The 18074-nt window shown below is 33.2% G+C and overlaps 1 protein-coding gene across 1 annotated transcript; it reads right to left on the bottom strand.

The window, feature by feature from the left end:
* Positions 1-1823: 1823 nt before the first annotated feature.
* LOC132718925 (SAFB-like transcription modulator) lies at positions 1824-17997 on the bottom strand. Its single transcript, XM_060702631.1, has 6 exons — positions 17833-17997; positions 5317-5434; positions 4658-4692; positions 2401-2511; positions 2190-2246; positions 1824-1898 (listed from the first exon to the last, which is right to left on the bottom strand). The coding sequence occupies exons 1-6, from the start codon at positions 17953-17955 to the stop codon at positions 1824-1826; spliced, it is 519 nt and encodes a 172-aa protein (XP_060558614.1). The 5' UTR covers positions 17956-17997.
* Between the last annotated feature and the right edge of the window lie 77 nt (positions 17998-18074).

Below are 18074 nucleotides of genomic sequence, written 5' to 3'. Positions count from 1 at the left end.
GCATTTTTACCATCTCCAGTTCCCTTTGGTACTTCCATCATTAGTTCCCTCTGTTTTAGCTGAACTCTGAGAATTAAGTAGGTCAGCATCCAGGTCATTTTGTGTGTCATCCACCAGCACCTCTAACTGTTCACTGTCCCCTTCAGGTTTCTGCCCATCTATCTTTTTCTTCACCAGGTTTATCCGGCTTGATACCTGCCCCCTTATCACTCCCCTCCCCTGCCAATGTTTCTTCAACAGAAACATCTGCCTTAACTTTGGCAGTATCATCAGTTTTTGCCGGTGTAGACACTGACAGAGGTTTTATTACTTCGGTTGTCTCCCCCACAGATTCATTTTTAACATCAGATTCATTTTTAACATCAGATTTATCCACAGAATCATCAGTTAGTTTTGAAGTGTCCTCTGCTTTTGGAGTGGATTTTTCATCTTCAGCTGCAGATGAGGCAACAGTTGATATCTCAGCATCACCAACAATAGGCTCAGAAGATTCTGGATTGTTTTCCTGCTGTTCACTAACAACAGGCAAAGCAGGAGTCTCAGTTGTAACAGAACTAGGGACTGCTTGGGCTATAGAAAGCAGAAAAATTGTCTAGTTGAAATATACATAAAATAATGAGTTGGTTGTTGAATAAGGGGACAATTTCATGGCCAAGGGCATACTTACTTATAACCGCAGTTTTACCCTGTAGATTAAGACAAAAGATAACCTACGATTCCCTTGTTTTCTTTGGTTGGTCAATGCTGTGATATCCACACCCAAAATTTCAATTGTAACTGCTCATGGAGAAAACGTCACAAGGAGAAAACTCACAAGTTGGTTCACTTCGTCTTTATCACTTTACCATATTGTTCTTCAAAATATCCAATCAGCATAAATGTCCATGCTCCAACACATTAAGTTCCAAACTTGTCTGGGTATTTTGACAAATTTCATAACCGTGAATCCATTTTATGACAAATCAGACAAAAAAGTTTGCATGGCTTGAATCTTGCTGCACTTGGTCTGGCAATATTTCTTCTTCCGTCTTACTATCTGCCTTCCCAAACATTTGGACATAAAGTGGCAATTTAAAAATAGGGCTTAATGCATTTTGGTAGGCTTATAATCTTTCAATTGGTAAAATAAACTTTTTGACTTATTGGGAAATATTATCTGAAGTATTGTAATCTTAAGCCTATACAAGCAATTTTGGGTAAAAAAAACAGATATCCTTAAAGTTAGATTATTAATTTGGTCATTATTATTTTTTATACCTGGGTTCCTCTTTTGTTTCTGCTCTTTAACTTCATTTTTCTGTTTTCCTGTAAAAATTTTACAATGGTTTCAATAACCACTTGCCCTAAGAGCATCCACTATTGACTATTCTTAAAAAGCTTACGAATTATGGAACCATGTCCTTTGAAATTTATACTAAAGTAATTTGACAGAGTTATGCCACTTCTTGCTAAAAAGTTAACAAGTATTTCAAACTTAAAAGCACTATCTCAAAGGGGGTCAAATATCACTCAAGGTATGTACATCTTTCTGCCTTTTAGAATTAAAAAAAAAAATATCTAACAAGAAACCACTAAGGCAGGAAATTAACGAAAAAGTTAACAAGGGCTAAAAACCGAGCTTGAAAGAGGAGCAAACTTTGCAAAAAATAATTTTAGGGTTATCTGCCCTTTTATGACAATAAACATGTATAAACAAGTTTGAAGTGAATAGCTTTTACTGTCTTTTTAGACAATGGACGTCAACATAAGATTAATCAATGCCAACGCCAATAAGAGAGTCAAGACAATAGCTCCATTGTTAAAAAATACTATATAAAATAGTGTTAAGCTACCATTGGTTCCTCCTTTGAGTCTGTACTGGTTTGCTTAGCTTCAGTCTGCTCTGATGCAACCTCCAACTGTAAAGAAATTGAATTTCTCCTAAAACAATAGAACTTCATTCATATTTACATATAATGTGAGTAAACAATTCAACTATTCTTAAATGGAAAATACATTATCAAGTTGAATCTAATTCTACTCAGTAGCAGAACCTTGGCCTTCAAATATTTTTTTCTATCTTTGCACAATGGCAATGACGACGGAGCAGCAATCATAATAGCACTACCTTTTCTTTTGAAACAGACCAGCTAAAAATTGACCACTTTATATTTCAATTTAAAATAATGAATTTATTACAAGCACTTTACCCCGTTCTCTATCTGGTCAGTTTTCTTTTCGTCAGATTTTTCATCAGTCACAGTGTCCTGCAAAAAAAAAAAAAAAAGGCCATCAGGTTATTAATGAACATAATTTTATTTTCTTGCAGAATTTGTAACATTTATATACATATATTATATAAACCTTTGGTTTTACTTTATAAAGTATAAATATGAGTACATATTCTAATATAAAGCTTACATTGTCCTCCTTCTCTGAATCATTCTCTGTAAGGTCTACTGTATCAACTTTAGGTTCTATAATCTCAACTGAGCAATCTTCAGTTTCATCCTCTTCACCCTCGTCTTCAAACTGAAATATATTAAATACAGCTACAGAAAAAATTGTATCATTTTTTTTATAACATTTTTTTGGTAAATTAATCATTAATTCTACAATCAAGTATGACAACCAAGAAGCTGAATTTCCTTAAGTTAATCAGCGTTTTTTTTCTCTCTACTTTGGGAATGGTGCCAGTACCAGACTGATTGGGAAAATAAATGTGTTATTTTGACTAAAATTGGGATTTTTTTAATGCATTTTTTCAGCTACAAATAAGACTAGTCATCATAAATAAAGATAGCTAACAGCTTCTACTGTCCTGATAGAACTATTGAGTGGTGATTCACATGAATATGTTGGATTTAAATGATTTTTAAAAAATCACTTGGCGTTGTGGGCATTTTGAACAGCCATTTTGGCAATTTAAACATTGGAAATTGGGAATTTTAATGTCTATTTTCTATTGAGAATAGTGCCGTTTTGGGATAGTAGTTATATAAAGAAACAAGAGGGCCATCGGCCCTGAGGTCGCTCACCTGTATATCGGCTCCTCTTCCTTCTCTCCCCCCCCCCCCCCGGGGCAGGCTAATTTTAACCCAAGGGCTTTTATTTGAACAAACTTGGTAGACACCCATAAGAAGATGTTTCATGCTAAACATCTAAGCTCTAACTCATTGGGTTTTTTAAAAGAAGATTTTTTAAGTTTTTACTATATACATATAGATAAAAACAATGACACCCCTGGGGCAGGGCCAGTTTTGACCCCAGGGCTTTTATTTGAACAAACTTTGTAGACACTCATTAGAAGATGTTTCATGCTAAATATCTTAGCTCTAGCTTTTTGGGTTCTTTAAAGGAAGATTTTTTAAGTTTTTACTATAATGCATATAGGGAAATTAATGTCCCCCTGGGGCGGGGCCAATTTTGACCCCGGGGCTTTTATTTGAACAAACTTGGTAGACACTCACTAGAAGATGTTTCATGCCAAATATCTAAGCTCTAGCTCTTAGGGTTTTTTTAGAAGAAGATATTTAAAGTTTTTTCTTACGGTTGCCATGGCAACCAGAGTTCTGCATGGAATTAAATTCTTTAAACAATTTTTAAAGGTGACCACCAAAGGAACAATCCTGTGAAGTTTGGATGAAATTGGCTTAGTGGTTTATGAGGAGATGTCATTTAAAGTAAAAGCGATCACAAAATGTCACCCTGTCACTTTGTGACAGGTGAGCTAAAAAAACTGTAAATACATACAAGTGAAAAAAATAATTCAAAATAATTTTACAAATAAATACATATGAGACCATACTTTTCAATTTACAAGAAAATGCCAGAATTCTTTTATACTTTCCTTAATAAACCTGAACACAAAACAACTTCACAGAGTTTTTTCTCTCAGCACTTTGGGAATATGACCCAACCCCCAGAATTAGGAATTTTTATTGCTTTAGAAATTAGACAAATTTTGAAAAACTGGCAACACATGTATTATATATACATAAAAAAGACCAAGAAATCAAATATTTGGTTCAGTGGGTGATTAAACTCCTGCAATATTTCACTCATAAACAAATATTACAATTTGGAATTCAAGATTACAATTTTCTATGGCCACAGTGTAGTTAAATGAAGCAAAATGACAATAATTTTAATTATTTTATTTTTTGTTCCTTGAATTGGGAATTTTCTTCTTGAAATTGGGAAAGACATACTTTTTGGCATTGGGAACATGACCCAATACCAGGCATCAAAATAGGACAGCAAAAAAAAAAACTGTATTGCAAGACATAAACAAACTATTTGAAATTCACAAAAGACAAAATTACAAAGAACTAAACCTGGAAACAAGAGTGTGAGCAAATAATCTTTCTAGGATTGAAATAATACACAAAGATGTTTCAGAATTTATTTTAGTTCAATCTATAAACTTATAGTCACACTTTCGAAACCGTTCCTGGAACCAACCAGTACTGAGCAATGAGTGTAAAGTTTCTTGCTCAAGGAAACGACTGGCCCATGACGGGGTTTGAACCCATGTGGCTAGCGATCATTAGATTACTAGACTGACACACTAACCACTCGGCCATGCTGCCACTGTAAATTCAAACCTTCACACTCATCAATCAATAGAATCTCTTCAATGTATATGATTCAATGTAATACACAGTCTAATACAAACCTTGTCTGCATCTTTATCCTCTGCATCTTTGTCTTCTGAAAAAAAAAAGATGATAAAATATTAAGCAACTTTGTTACCAATATAGAGCCAGGCCAGCATACAAATTGGTGCTGTTTGACTGGGATCTAAAATATACATGTACTATGTCAGTAGTTCAATATTTGTATTTTGATATTTTCACTCCATTCACTTTGAATGGACTCTTCCATATATAAAGCAGGGAAAACCCATTAAAAAATGCAAGTTAAGAGATCACATATGATATGCAATACTGAAGAAACACTTTCATAGGCAACTTGATTTTTGCATTTACTACAACCATGCCTAAAACTGAATACAATGTTGAATAATATTATATTAATATTATTGCAGGATCTAATCAAGAAATAAAACAATACATTTAAAAGAAATTAAACAAAAACAATGAACATGCACTAATCGTATGACATGTTATATAGTTACAACTAATAATCTCCACTTAAAATGAGCAACTATTTTGTCCTAACTGGAAATATTTCCTAACTTGAAATATATTATGAAATGGCTAGGCACAGCCACATAAGCAAATTCAATAAAATCAACATACAGTTTGCCTAAAGCATTGTGAAATAAATCAATTAAGTAATTTCTAATTTTGAAACAACTTGAAGATATATTACCATCTGTTTTTGTTTTTAACTGTGCTTTTCTGGCAGATCCTGGTGTTTTTTTGCCAGCTGGTGATTCAGTTACCTCTAATTCAACAGTGTTTGGGTCATGACCTTCTTCTTCTAGAGCCTGAATTAATAAACATGAAATGAATTTAACTAAGGCTATATAAATTACACCCCACTACTTAAAACAATGCGACAGGGCTTGAGCTAGGGGGCGACTTGGTCGAAGAAGTTGCTTTGGGATCAGCGACTTTGCCTAAAACAAACTTCAAAGCAATTTTGAAGGCGCCCAATTTTTTAGTGATCTGTCATACATTTTACGACGCTAGGTATGTTAACAATTTTTTTACTTCTCAATTACAACCAATTACCTTTAATCAGCTAGTTAAAACCGCGTGTCAACATCAACAAGGCAAGAGTTCACTATGTAGATCATTTTCATTATGTATTCATGCGATTGACGAATCAGAACACGCGTTATATCTGCGACAGTTTGCATTGACCAATCAGCCACACACTAACATACTGCGGCTATTTGTTGACAATTACACAAAATGGCGACAGATTCAATCAATTTTCGCCGATTGCATGATTAAAGACACCTGCATATACATAATTGTTGATAATTGTTGAGGTGTTTTGACGAGTAAACTAAAGATAAACAATGCCCAACGTCTTAAAGGTGTGAATATCATTGAAAAATCGATTGTTAAAAACCTTTCGGAGCAAAAATCTGTTGAAATTATATGTGAAGATTTTGTATCTAATATTTTATTAGTTCATTGAACTTCGTAAAGTTAACACGCTGATAAAGTTATACAAAATAAAATTCTGGCTTAAGGGCAAATCCCTTAAGGAAAATTGTAGATGATGACCAGTCTAACTTATTGCTAATGGCAAGTGGCACTGCTCTGTCCTGAATATTGTTACCAACTAAAAATACTCACAACATACATGTATGATTGCAAGTTTTCAGGCATATACCTGAAGCTCTGTTTTTGTTGTGTGACAAATTTCATCATGTTTTACTATATAAAGATTATATAGGAAAATGATTATGAATTATGATGTTGCCTTATATGTCTCCCAACTTCTCCCTAAAGTCTACTGACTTCTCCCTAAATCAGCTGGAGGGAGAAGCAGGATTCTCACTAGGACTTTAAACATGGAGTCCATGGACTCCCAACCCTGAAAAACTTGGAGTCCAAAAGCGCGTCACAATTAATAAGTTTACAGATTAGTCATTCAATGTTCACAATAGCATTGCTGATATTTTGAATCTTTAAGAGACTTTCAAAGTTCATAGTTATTCAAAAGAAACTCTGAACTACATAGTATAATTATTGTTTTGTTGTTAATATTTATTATGAAATTATTTCATTATAATACATCAACACATGGAAATCATTTGTTTTTGTTTTTTTTGTGTTTTTTTTCTTCACTTTTATACCAAATCAAATTTTATTCTGGTTAGATAAGTCTTCTCTAAAGACAAAAAGTTTATATTTATAAAAAAAAACGTAAATGTATATAGGCAGCGTTTAGCGGAATGAATAGGAAAATCGTGTACAGCTTCACACAGTGTGTAAGAGATTCATCCAATCGACAATTATTTTAGCAAATATCTTCAAAAAGGGGCAAATTGAAGATCGATATTTAAAGATTTAATGTTGATTAAATAATAAAGGAACAATTCATTCACATGTTTGGCTTGAAAACTGAGAATTTTTGCGAAATTTTAGGGTTTCTGGCGAACGTGAAATCAGCGATGTTCGGTATCAATTTTCGGATAGAACAAAAGCGTACTGTATGTGTATTTTGGTTTGTTGTCCTGGAATTTCGGCACAATATCTTAAATTCTTAATACTCTTATCAGGCCTCGACATTAGCGGTGGTCCGTTGGTCCGAGACCACTTGATTTTGGCAAGGACCACCTAATTTTAAAACCCACTGGTCTGTTGGACCACTTGAATTTTCTTGTTGACGCAAAGATCATTTGGAAGAATGGCGATTTGGTCAAAAACAGTTTATATGATTTTGTTAAAAAATCTTGTGTCCGATGTACATGTATATGGTTCATTAATCTCTGATTAGTTAAAGAAGTTCTTAAGTCATCGATAACTTTCATTTGAAGTCGCTAACATTTTGTTTTGCAAGTTAAAAGAGTTTAGAATTTGTGATATTAATTTAGGTACAAAATTCATTCAAATGGTGCTAGTAATTATGCATCGTTGGATACCGACGGCGGAACCATTAACATTTATGTTATGTTACATGTTAATCAACCGTGAGTATCCGATGATGGTAATTATATGATATCGGATAAACTTAAATTTCAGATACTTGAATAATGGCATCACACGAAATGATCTGGAAGAAATACATCTAGTAATTCTTTGCTATTTATCTTTATTTTAACTGTATAACGATAAGAGATCTATTTCTCCTAGAGTTAAAATTAATTTAAAAGGTTAAAAATACTCAATTTAAACAAGAGCTGTCCGTAAGACAGCGCGCTCGACTTTTTTATTGCTTGCCAATAAAAAAAGTTTTTGCAGTAAAAGGCAATACAAGAATCTCTGTATTTTTAAAGTGAACAATGGCCATGAGCATTAAGATATTTAGTGAAGAATTATTTTATTATGACATAATTTATGGTAAAGTGAACAAGTGGATAGGAATGAATTTTTTTAGATTTTTTAAGTTTTTTAGTGCTTGCCTATAATACAAAACATTGACAGTTAAGGGCCATAATTCAAATAAAATCTTTGACAGAATTACCTTCTCCTGGACATGTTTGGGAATCATGATTGTAAACAAGTATTCCAACTTTCAAATTAATATCTCAAACAGTTCAGTCAAAAAGTGGACTGGTACTAAAAAACTTAACCAAGATTCTAAGTCGATAAAAGGCCTTAATTTTTAAAACAAATCCTTGACAGAGTTACCTTCTCTTGCGTACAGATGGGGGTAATGATGTGAATAGCATTAAAAGTTTCAAAGCAATATCTCAAAGGGTTAAGGCAATAAGTGGATTTTACCCATATTCAATGTATTTTCTAAGTCAAAAAGGGGCATAATTCTGTCAAAAACCTTGACAGAGTTATGTCCTCTTGTCTGTTGATGAAGGTCGTGATGGTAAACAAGTATGGTCAGTTTCAAAGCAATACCTCCAATGGTTTTGAAATAAAGTGAGGTGGTACAAAAAACTTAACCAAGCTCAATACACTTTCTAAGTCAAAAAAGGGCCATAATTCTGTCAAAAACCTTGACAGAGTTATGTACTCTTGTCTGTAGATGGAGGTTATGATGGTGAACAAGTATGGTAAGTTTCAAAGCCATACTTGTAATACTTCTGAAATAAAGTGGGGTGGTACGAAAAACTTAACCAAGGTGTGACGCCAACGCCGACGCCGGGGCGAGTAGGATAGCTCCCCTTTTCATAGAAAAGTCGAGCTAAAAATGAATATCAACCAACAAGCAACAGGTAGGTAAAACTTCTGTATTATAAATCTGTGAGAAAAGTAAGCTAAACTACAGTTATACATAACATTGTGTTGTAATTATTTTAATAATTTAGATATTTCCTTGGTTTCAAAGACAAGAATAAGATAATTTATTAGTTTCATTAAAAATGTTAATCTATAAAAGATACTATGTTACTGTCATGATTATAAGACGTACCATGTATCAGCAATGGATATTTGAATAACAGTAAGAAAATTACAGACACAAATGGTTTTACTATTCCTTAACTTGATTTGAGGGAGAAATCACTTCAATATGAAAGTTAACATAAATAAGAGCTCTGTTGTGTATTTTTGAATGAGATAAAAACAAACAAACAAATAAATCTACAATAGAGTACCTACTGACTTGCTCTCCCTTTTCTAATTAGATGAAAAATATATATCTAAAAATATTTGTTTTCTTTAAAGGTTAATAATACAACTTTGTCATCATGGTTAAACATTTTTTCTACATTTGCAGTAAAATGATATAATAATGATAACTGACCACCCAACTTCTGGAAGGACCACCTAACTTTCAAATCTAGTGGTCCGGCGTACCACCTGCTAAAAATGTTAGTGTCGAGGCCTGCTTATAGAACGTTTTTGCTAGAATGAAACTAAAGCAAAATTGTGCCTAGAAAATGCCGAAAATATTCGACAATCATTCAAAATTACATTCATTAAGTCATTTGTAATTTGAGAAAACAGTCTTTAAACTTGCGTTGTAAATTGTCAATAATTTTATCCTTTTGTCGGTAAAATTTGCTAATTTCCAATCAATTGTTGATCAAAGATATTAAATTGTCACCTCGTGTTATATCTGGTAATTACATGTACAGCACGTGTAAACATTAATCTGATCACTATTGCGTGATAATGATCGGAAGCGTTATCGCTGATTGGCTAATCGCATTACGGGTCGATGTGCATAGGACCGCCTACCTATAGACTGACACACGGTTGTAAACAATCAGTAATGTTTATGCATCCTCAGGCAAAATTAAGCGTACGTGGAATCCTTGCTCTGAAATATTTGCGTCCAGCTGTAATAAACATGTGTACCGGGACGCCGAAATAAGCGTCCCCGAGAACCCTGGAGAAGTCACTTCTCCCTAAAATTTTGACCTAGCTCAAGCCCTGTGCGAAATGTTATTCATTGACCTAATGTCAAATTTAAACTCAATCTATATTTTATGATGTTTCTTCTGTGTACTAAATTCATTGAAATGCACTGCCTCCTTCTATGTATCAATGAATCCTTTAAGTGCTGAAATGGAGTCACTGGATTCTCTTTCTTCTCTGACTCACTGGACTTATCAATTTTTCAAAAAGAATAGTGTCTTATCTTAAGGTACAGCTGAAAATGAAACTTTTAAATGACTTCCTTGTTCATCTAGGCTTTGCCTTATTTCATATAAGTTTCAAGCTCCTGTATTCCCAGAATTATCTCCTTTTCATTTTTGAACTTAGAATTCAAAAGTAAATTGATTTTTTAGTATTATCTTTGTTATTATAAAATAATGGTATCTAGATCTACTCTCGACTTAAGATAATTAATTGTTCTTTGTCATTACTCACATCATGCATGACAGCGTTCATAACTCTAGCATCTTTTTTCAATAGCTATTTCCTCTTTGGACTTAAAATTTTACTATTTTCTATTAAATTAAGGATTTGAAAAAAAATTACAAGACAGCCAGTTAATATCATGAAATCCTAGACCTGGTAACATCTGATACATAATTATATATTACTGGTATTGATTACTTTTATTACTTTTTATATGTTTTCATCATAACTTTCATTGTTTAACATTTTCACGTTTATATACCTCTACTCAAGGATAATGAAAAGTTTTTTTGATGAAAGTAGTTAAAGTATCAATGTGATGAATGTGTATGTGATTTTGTCAGGGCATTTTTTGTCACGGACCTGTTCATTTTGTGAAAAAAGGTGCGATTTGTCATAAAATTGTGAAAAAAACACCATATGATATTATTTAGCATTTAGCGACATTATGAAACCGGAAAATCTGCTTCAAGTCAGTACTTTAACCAACTTAACATGAGCTAAAACCATTTAACTTGATTAAAACTATTTCTGTGTTCTTGAAATTGGCGTAAATCATGTTTTAATGGGAGGTAAACAATGTATTTCAAAGACAAAGACCCAATATTTTGTGAAATTTCTCTTGTAATTGTGAATTTTTTTCCGCCACTTTGTGAAAAAAAGGTGCAATTTTGAATTGTCAAGGGGCCTTATATCGGCCCCTGTTATAGAAGGAAAAAAAGCCCTGTTTGTAGAGAAAGGAAGAATTTAACCGCAATTTATATGCATGTTTTGTCTTCAGTAAAAAAATCCTTAACACGGCATTGGTTGTATTAAAGAACAAACAGTGTTAAATACAATAACAAATATTGTTGTAAAAATTCAATCCAAAAACTTTATTTATGGATCAATATTAAAAATATAGTACTGTTTTGATATCTCTTCTTAACAAAGATAATTTCAAACTACGTACATGCACACTGCCAAACTTTTCAATTTCTGTTTGTAATTGATCGTATTTCTGAATACTTATATAATAGCGAGCTAGACTAGCTGGCCCGAGCAAAGCGACATTTATAGTAACAAGAGTACCTGCTAAGTGATGGTTTTGAAAACTTTCGTATGAAGTACCGAATTGGACACATAGCAACTTTTCGAATTACAAGATAACGATAAAAGCCGATGAACTCTGATTGAAAACGGAAACGTAGACTGGTGTCCTGCGCACTTTTAAAGGAACCATAATAGAAAGGAGGAACCAGAATAAAAGGAAGCATAAAAATAATGAATGACAATTTTAAAACAGAAAATGTAAAATAACAAGAGCTGTCGGTAGGACAGCACGCTCGACTATTCTAAGTGCTTGATAGTAAAAGAGCCTTGATAATGTTAAATTTTCTAAGTTCACAAAAGGGCTAAGTTTTTTATAAATTCATGTTATAGGCCTTAGAGAGAGTCTTATTATACAGTATTGGCTTGACTATTCAGAAGGTAATGTCACAAGGGTGTTTTATTGAGTATAATAATACTAATTACCTATGAATACATAAATTTGACAGAAAAGGTACAAAGGCTTGTTATTAAGATGCTTTATCAAGTAAATCACTGCTTTATTATTATGAATGCATAAAATTGTCCCAAAAAAGGCACAAACCCTTCAGTAGTTATTGAGCTTACAAGCAAAACTTTACCATGAATTTCTAAGTTGAAAAAGGGGAGAAAAATCAGCCTAAATGCAAGATAGAATTATGGATCTTTGTCAGTGACCTACAATTATGACCCTAAATGCAGATGTGAAGTTTAAAAAAAATATCTTTAATAGTTATTGAGATATGTAAAACTTGCATGTAAACATTAACCAAGAGACTAAGTAGAAAAGGGGAGATGAATCAGCCTTAATGCAAGAGAGAGTTATGGAACTTGGTCAGTGACATACAATTATGACCCTCCAATTATGACCCTAAGTGCATGTGTAAAGTTTCAAGTAAATATCTTTGAAGACCTTTAACCTTTAACAAAAATTTCTAAGTTTCAAAGGGGCAAATAATTCTGTCAATATTGTAGGTAGAGTTATCCAACTTGTCAATCTGATGTACCTTGTTACTATAAATAAGTATTGTAAGTTTCAATTAAATATCTCAAGTAATAATTGAGATATTTGACTTCACAAAAAACTTTAACCAAAATTTCTAAGTTAAAAAGGGGCATAATTCTGTCAATATTGTAGGCAGAGTTATCTTACTTGTCAATCTGATGTACCTTGTTACTATAAATAAGTATTGTAAGTTTCAATTGAATATCTCAAGTAATTATTGAGATATTTGACTTTACAAAAAACTTTAACCAAAATTTCTAAGTTAAAAAGGGGCATAATTCTGTCAATATTGTAGGCAGAGTTTTCCAACTTGTCAATATGATGTACCTTGTTACTATAAATAAGTATTGTAAGTTTCAATTGAATATCTCAAGTAATGATTGAGATATTTGACTTTACAAAAAACTTTAACCAACGCAGACGCCGACGCGGACGCTGACGCCGGGGCAACTACAATAGCTCTCATATTCTTCGAATAGTCAAGCTAAAAATTAACTATCTTACGATAGAGAAAATCGAGCTTGCTTATAGGCTTTGCTTTTTTCATATTAATTTACTCCTTAATTTCTTATTAATTAAACAATCTATATCCTAATATAAATTTTCAATAGACTCTATTCAGAGCAACAGATAAGCTTTAAAAGTGAATTGGGTATTACTCCATCATTTCCTTTGGAATTGGGTATTGGCTCCATTTAATTGGGTATTCCAAAACATGTTACCCTATGATTTCAAGATCAATTGGGTATTCAATTATGAAGATATGAATTTTATGGTTTTTATATCAATAAATTTAAAACTGTATTATAAAGAAAATAGGATAAACAATTTACTATAACTTTTCACAATTGATTTATTTTTTATATAAAATGCTCATGTTATATTTCATAATATTTTTAACATGTATGTTTTCTGACTGATTTTTGATTACTTATGACTGTTTTGTTTCAAATCATTTTCCCTTTTGTATGACACCATATTGCCTTCAAAGCGTCTATTGATACAGCTGGGACCCACAGGGTCTTGGGGTTGGTCTCATTTTGAAGCTTAATATAAACGTGAAATAGTGATAAAAGTTTTTTTTAATTGTCTGGCCAATTGTTTTCACAACGGCCCGGGAAATGAATCCCTTGCTTGTGGGCTCGAATCTGGAGTTTCCGGCCTTCTCTTAACATATACACGCCTGGCAAACTGTCGCTCCACTTCAAAATTGTGGTGTACGGTAAAACGAGCGAACGGCATTTCCGAGATAGAGCGGAAGGCCGATTTAAACGCCTAATTGTAAGTATTGTTTATGTTTTTGTCTTGTAATTTATTTAAGTTGTATTTTTTCGAAAAACGGAAAATGTAGTTCCGTGTAGGATTGATTTAGGCTTCCAATGATCTAACCTGTTACAAATAGAAAATTATATTAAGCCCGGGAGAACTTTTCTCCCTGACGAAGCGAACAATGATTTGTAGAATATTGAACTTCCCGACCATAGAAATGCCATACCTTTCGGATTTCTTGAAAAAGTGTATTAGTAAATTATCAACCCGTAATAAGAACTTGTCCTTCGTGCAAAATAAATTACTCCTGAAGGATTTCTTAAATTTGTAAATCGATATTTTTCGAAAGTAGTGGAGCGAAAGGGCGAGAGATGGAGCAAAAGGTTCGATGTTGAGCGCAAGGCGATATTAATTTGACGTATTAGGAGGAGCGTAGTTAATGATTTTGTTAAATAAAAGCTTTAGAAGTTAAAATAGACATGATCAAGTGTTAAGACCGAGATATATATACCTTTTAAAGAGAACTAATAAATTGTGATATCCTTTCAACGACTATAGCGTAATAACTGTAATCGCAAAGGTGTCACCTATGGCTTCCGTGTAGATTCCTTCATTACTTATGTTCGAAATTTGGGTGAGGCCCGACCATTGAATCATACACATTAATGCATGGCATAATACAGGATGCCACTTATTCGAGGTCAATCATGATTTTTGACACGGTTATGTACATTTAACAAGAGCTGTCACAGGAGACAGCGAAGCTCGACTAATAAAATACTGGACGCAGTAAGGAGGACAAAACTATGAAAGAAAAATCAATTATGTATAATTATGTATTAAGTTATAGTAAAAAAATAATATTTGTTAAAATAAATTCCAAGATCAAGGGGAATAATTCTAGAAATAGTCATGCTAGAGTTATGAACCTTGTCACACAACATTTGTGTAATGATAAGAAATATATATTGAAGTTTGAAGCAGATACCTTAAAAAGTAAAGAAGTTATTATATTTCTTAAAGAAAATCCTAAGTTCAAAGAGGGATAAATCTGTAAATATTGCTTCAAGAGTTATGAACATTGTCACATAAAATGTAATTGATGATAAGGAATAAGTATTTGAAGTTTGAGGTAGATACCTTTAAAAATAAAAAAGTTATAATAAAAAATAACATTTTTCTACCAAAAAATCTAAGTTTATGGGGAGATAATTCTTGCAATATTGGTGCTAGAGTTATGAACCTTGTCAAATGAGATGTGGATGATGATAACGTAAATATATTTGAAGTATGAAGTTGATCCCTTTAGAAATAAATAAGTAACAGTAAAAAATAATATTTTTTATGGAAAATTCTAAGTTCAAAGGGAGATAAATCTGAAAATATTGGTGCTAGAGTTATGAACCTTGTCACATAAGATGGGGATGATGATAACATAAATATATTTGAAGTATCAGGTTGATCCCTTAAGAAATAAAGAAGAAACAGTAAGAAATAGTACTTTTTGAGGAAAATTCTAAGTTCAAGGGGAGATAAATCTGAAAACATTGGTGCTAGAGTTATGAACCTTGTCACATAAGATGGGGATGATCATAAGCTACATATATTTGAAGTATGAGGTTGATCCCTTAAGAAATAAAGAAGAAACAGTAAAACATAGTATTTTTTAAGGAAAATTCTAAGTTCAAGGGGAGATAAATCTGAAAATATTGGTGCTAGAGTTATGAACCTTGTCACATAAGATGTGGTTGATGATAAGGAACATATATTTGAAGTTTGAAGTTGATACCTTAAGAAATGACAAAGTTATAGGGAAAAATATTTTACTGCACCAAAACTTTAATCTAAAATCTGGACGCGGAAGCGGACGCCGGGGCGAGTAGGACAGCTCTCCATATACTTCGTATAGTCGAGCTAAAAACGTGTGTCCGTGCAAATGCGATAAAGTCGAATATTTTTAGTTCTACCGCGAACAAATGTTTCCGAGCAGGTACGTGTAACTCGATTGTTTACGCCAAAATGTTATGTTTTTCGAAAAGTTAGAAATTCAAGGTGCAGAACAGAAACAAAATTATGCAATGCATGGAACACATTAAATTAAATGGATCACTACTACCGAGTTCAGTTCACAATTACTTTCTGTAATTAATAGCTCTAACGTACCTGTTCTGAGCAAAACACAAATAAGCCACGTTTTCATGAATTTGAAAGGTGGGGAATCGCTATGAAAATGGTTGACAAGGTGTCAGTCGTTATAAGGATATAACACGTGTTCCAGTTATGTTTCAAGATACTTCCTCCCTTATTTAGCATTGTTGTTTAGTTTATTATTTTCCTCTCAAAAGGAGGCAGAACTCAGTCGGTGTACGGACTAAAATTATCAATAATATAATAGACCTAGTTATAGTAGAAATTTCTATTTACACTTAAAGACGAAAATAATAATCGATTTTGTGGCATTTGCACGGACACACGTTTTAAAATGTACATCACCGTGTCAAAAATCATGATTGACTTTGAATAAGTGGCATCCTGTATTATGCCATGCATTAATGTGTATGATTCAATGGTTGGGCCTCATCCAAAATTCGAACATTTATGAAGGAATCTACACGGAAGCCATAGGTGACACCTTTGCGATTACATTTATTACGCTATATAGTCGTTGAAAGGATATCACAATTTATTAGTTCTCTTCAAAATGTATATATATATCGGTCTGAACACTTGATCACGTCTATTTTAACTTCTATAGCTTTTATATGTAAAAAATCATAGACTACGCTCCTCCTTATATGTCAAATTAATATCGCCTTGCGCTCAACATCGAACCTTTTGCTCCATCTCTTGCCCTTTCGCTCCACTACTTTCGAAAAATATCGGTTTACAAATTCAAGAAATCCTTCAGGAGTAATTTATTTTGCACGAAGGACAAGTTCTTATTACGGGTTGATAATTTACTAATACACTTTTTCAAGAAATCCGAAAGGTGTGGCATTTCTATGGTTGGGAAGTTCAATATTCTACAAATCATCGTTCGCTTCGTCAGGGAGAAAAGTTCTCCCGGGCTTAATATAATTTTCTTTTTGTAACAGCTAAGATAATTGGAAGCCTAAATCAATCCTACACGGAACCACATTTTCCGTTTTTCGAAAAAATACAACTTAAATGAACAACAAGACAAAAACATAAACAATACTTACAATTAGGCGTTTAAATCGGCCTTCTGCTCTATCTCGGAAATGCCGTTCGCTCGTTTTACCGTACACCACAATTTTGAAATGGAGTGACAGTTTGCCGGGCGTGATATAGTATATTTTTAAAGGGGGTCATTATTTACATTTTTTTTGTTGTTTTTTTTTTACACTTTTAAGATGAACACAGGTTTTTTTATCAATCCGGTCATATTTTTTTCTTCCCAGGTCCGATACTCCTGCCTGTGCTGGGACCTACTTAATGACAGTCTCCGCAAAATCAATGGTCTCTGCCGGTCTATTAAGACCGTCGACCTGAGTAGACAAATTGACGGTCTCATGCTTAATTGATATGGCTTATTCGGTCTTTGGAGCATTGATTCGTGAATATTCGGATAACATGCATATCGACATAATTTGTCCAAATATACGAGCGAACGACAGATCAATTTTGCGGTGGTGAAAATGACAATACGCACAGGTTTTTAAGACAATTGCATATTTTATTTTTTTCAATGGGTTTTGACACGCATTCTTAAAAAATCAATTGCGTATTATATAAAATTAATTGCGATAATACGCAAATTCGCACCTTCTCTGTTGCTCTGCTATTATAGAGGGCCGAGTTGACCCTTTACCTTTTATGTAAATTGTGTGGGTAAATTCCATTTTCAGTTGTTAGAATTTGATTTCAGGCTTTCCCGTTTTTCTAAGTTATTGCGCTATATTTTCCCTTCAGAAAGTCACGGGTTGTTTTGATAATTTGAAAAAAAAATCGCTGTAGACTGTAGTGATAGTCTCGAAGACGAACTTCAAGAAGCATAAATTTTTTGTGACGCACCCAAAGCCAAAGGACTCGGGCGACATAAAATTATGTTTTGTAAGAATTGTAGTAAGTGTTAACCTTTTGCAGTCTTTCGACAAGAACAGCTTTAACACCTGATTTATCCAAGTCACGTTTCTCCAACTGTAATCTTAAATCAACAACTCGTAAGTCTGCAACTCGTTTGGACTCCTTCGTGGCCATCTTTCCAATATGGCGTTTGTCCGGATTATGACGGAAATTTTTCCATTCTGAAACTCTCTGACTTTTTCCTCACTCGCAACATGACGCCAACTCGCCGGTTATTTACGAAGATTAACGAT

This window comes from Ruditapes philippinarum, unplaced genomic scaffold (assembly GCF_026571515.1).
Source record: "Ruditapes philippinarum isolate M1 unplaced genomic scaffold, ASM2657151v2 ctg10893_1_1_1_1, whole genome shotgun sequence".
In the NCBI taxonomy this organism is placed as follows: domain Eukaryota; kingdom Metazoa; phylum Mollusca; class Bivalvia; order Venerida; family Veneridae; genus Ruditapes; species Ruditapes philippinarum.
The sequence above is the reverse complement of the archived record's forward strand: the minus strand, read 5'-3'. Positions and strand labels throughout refer to the sequence as shown.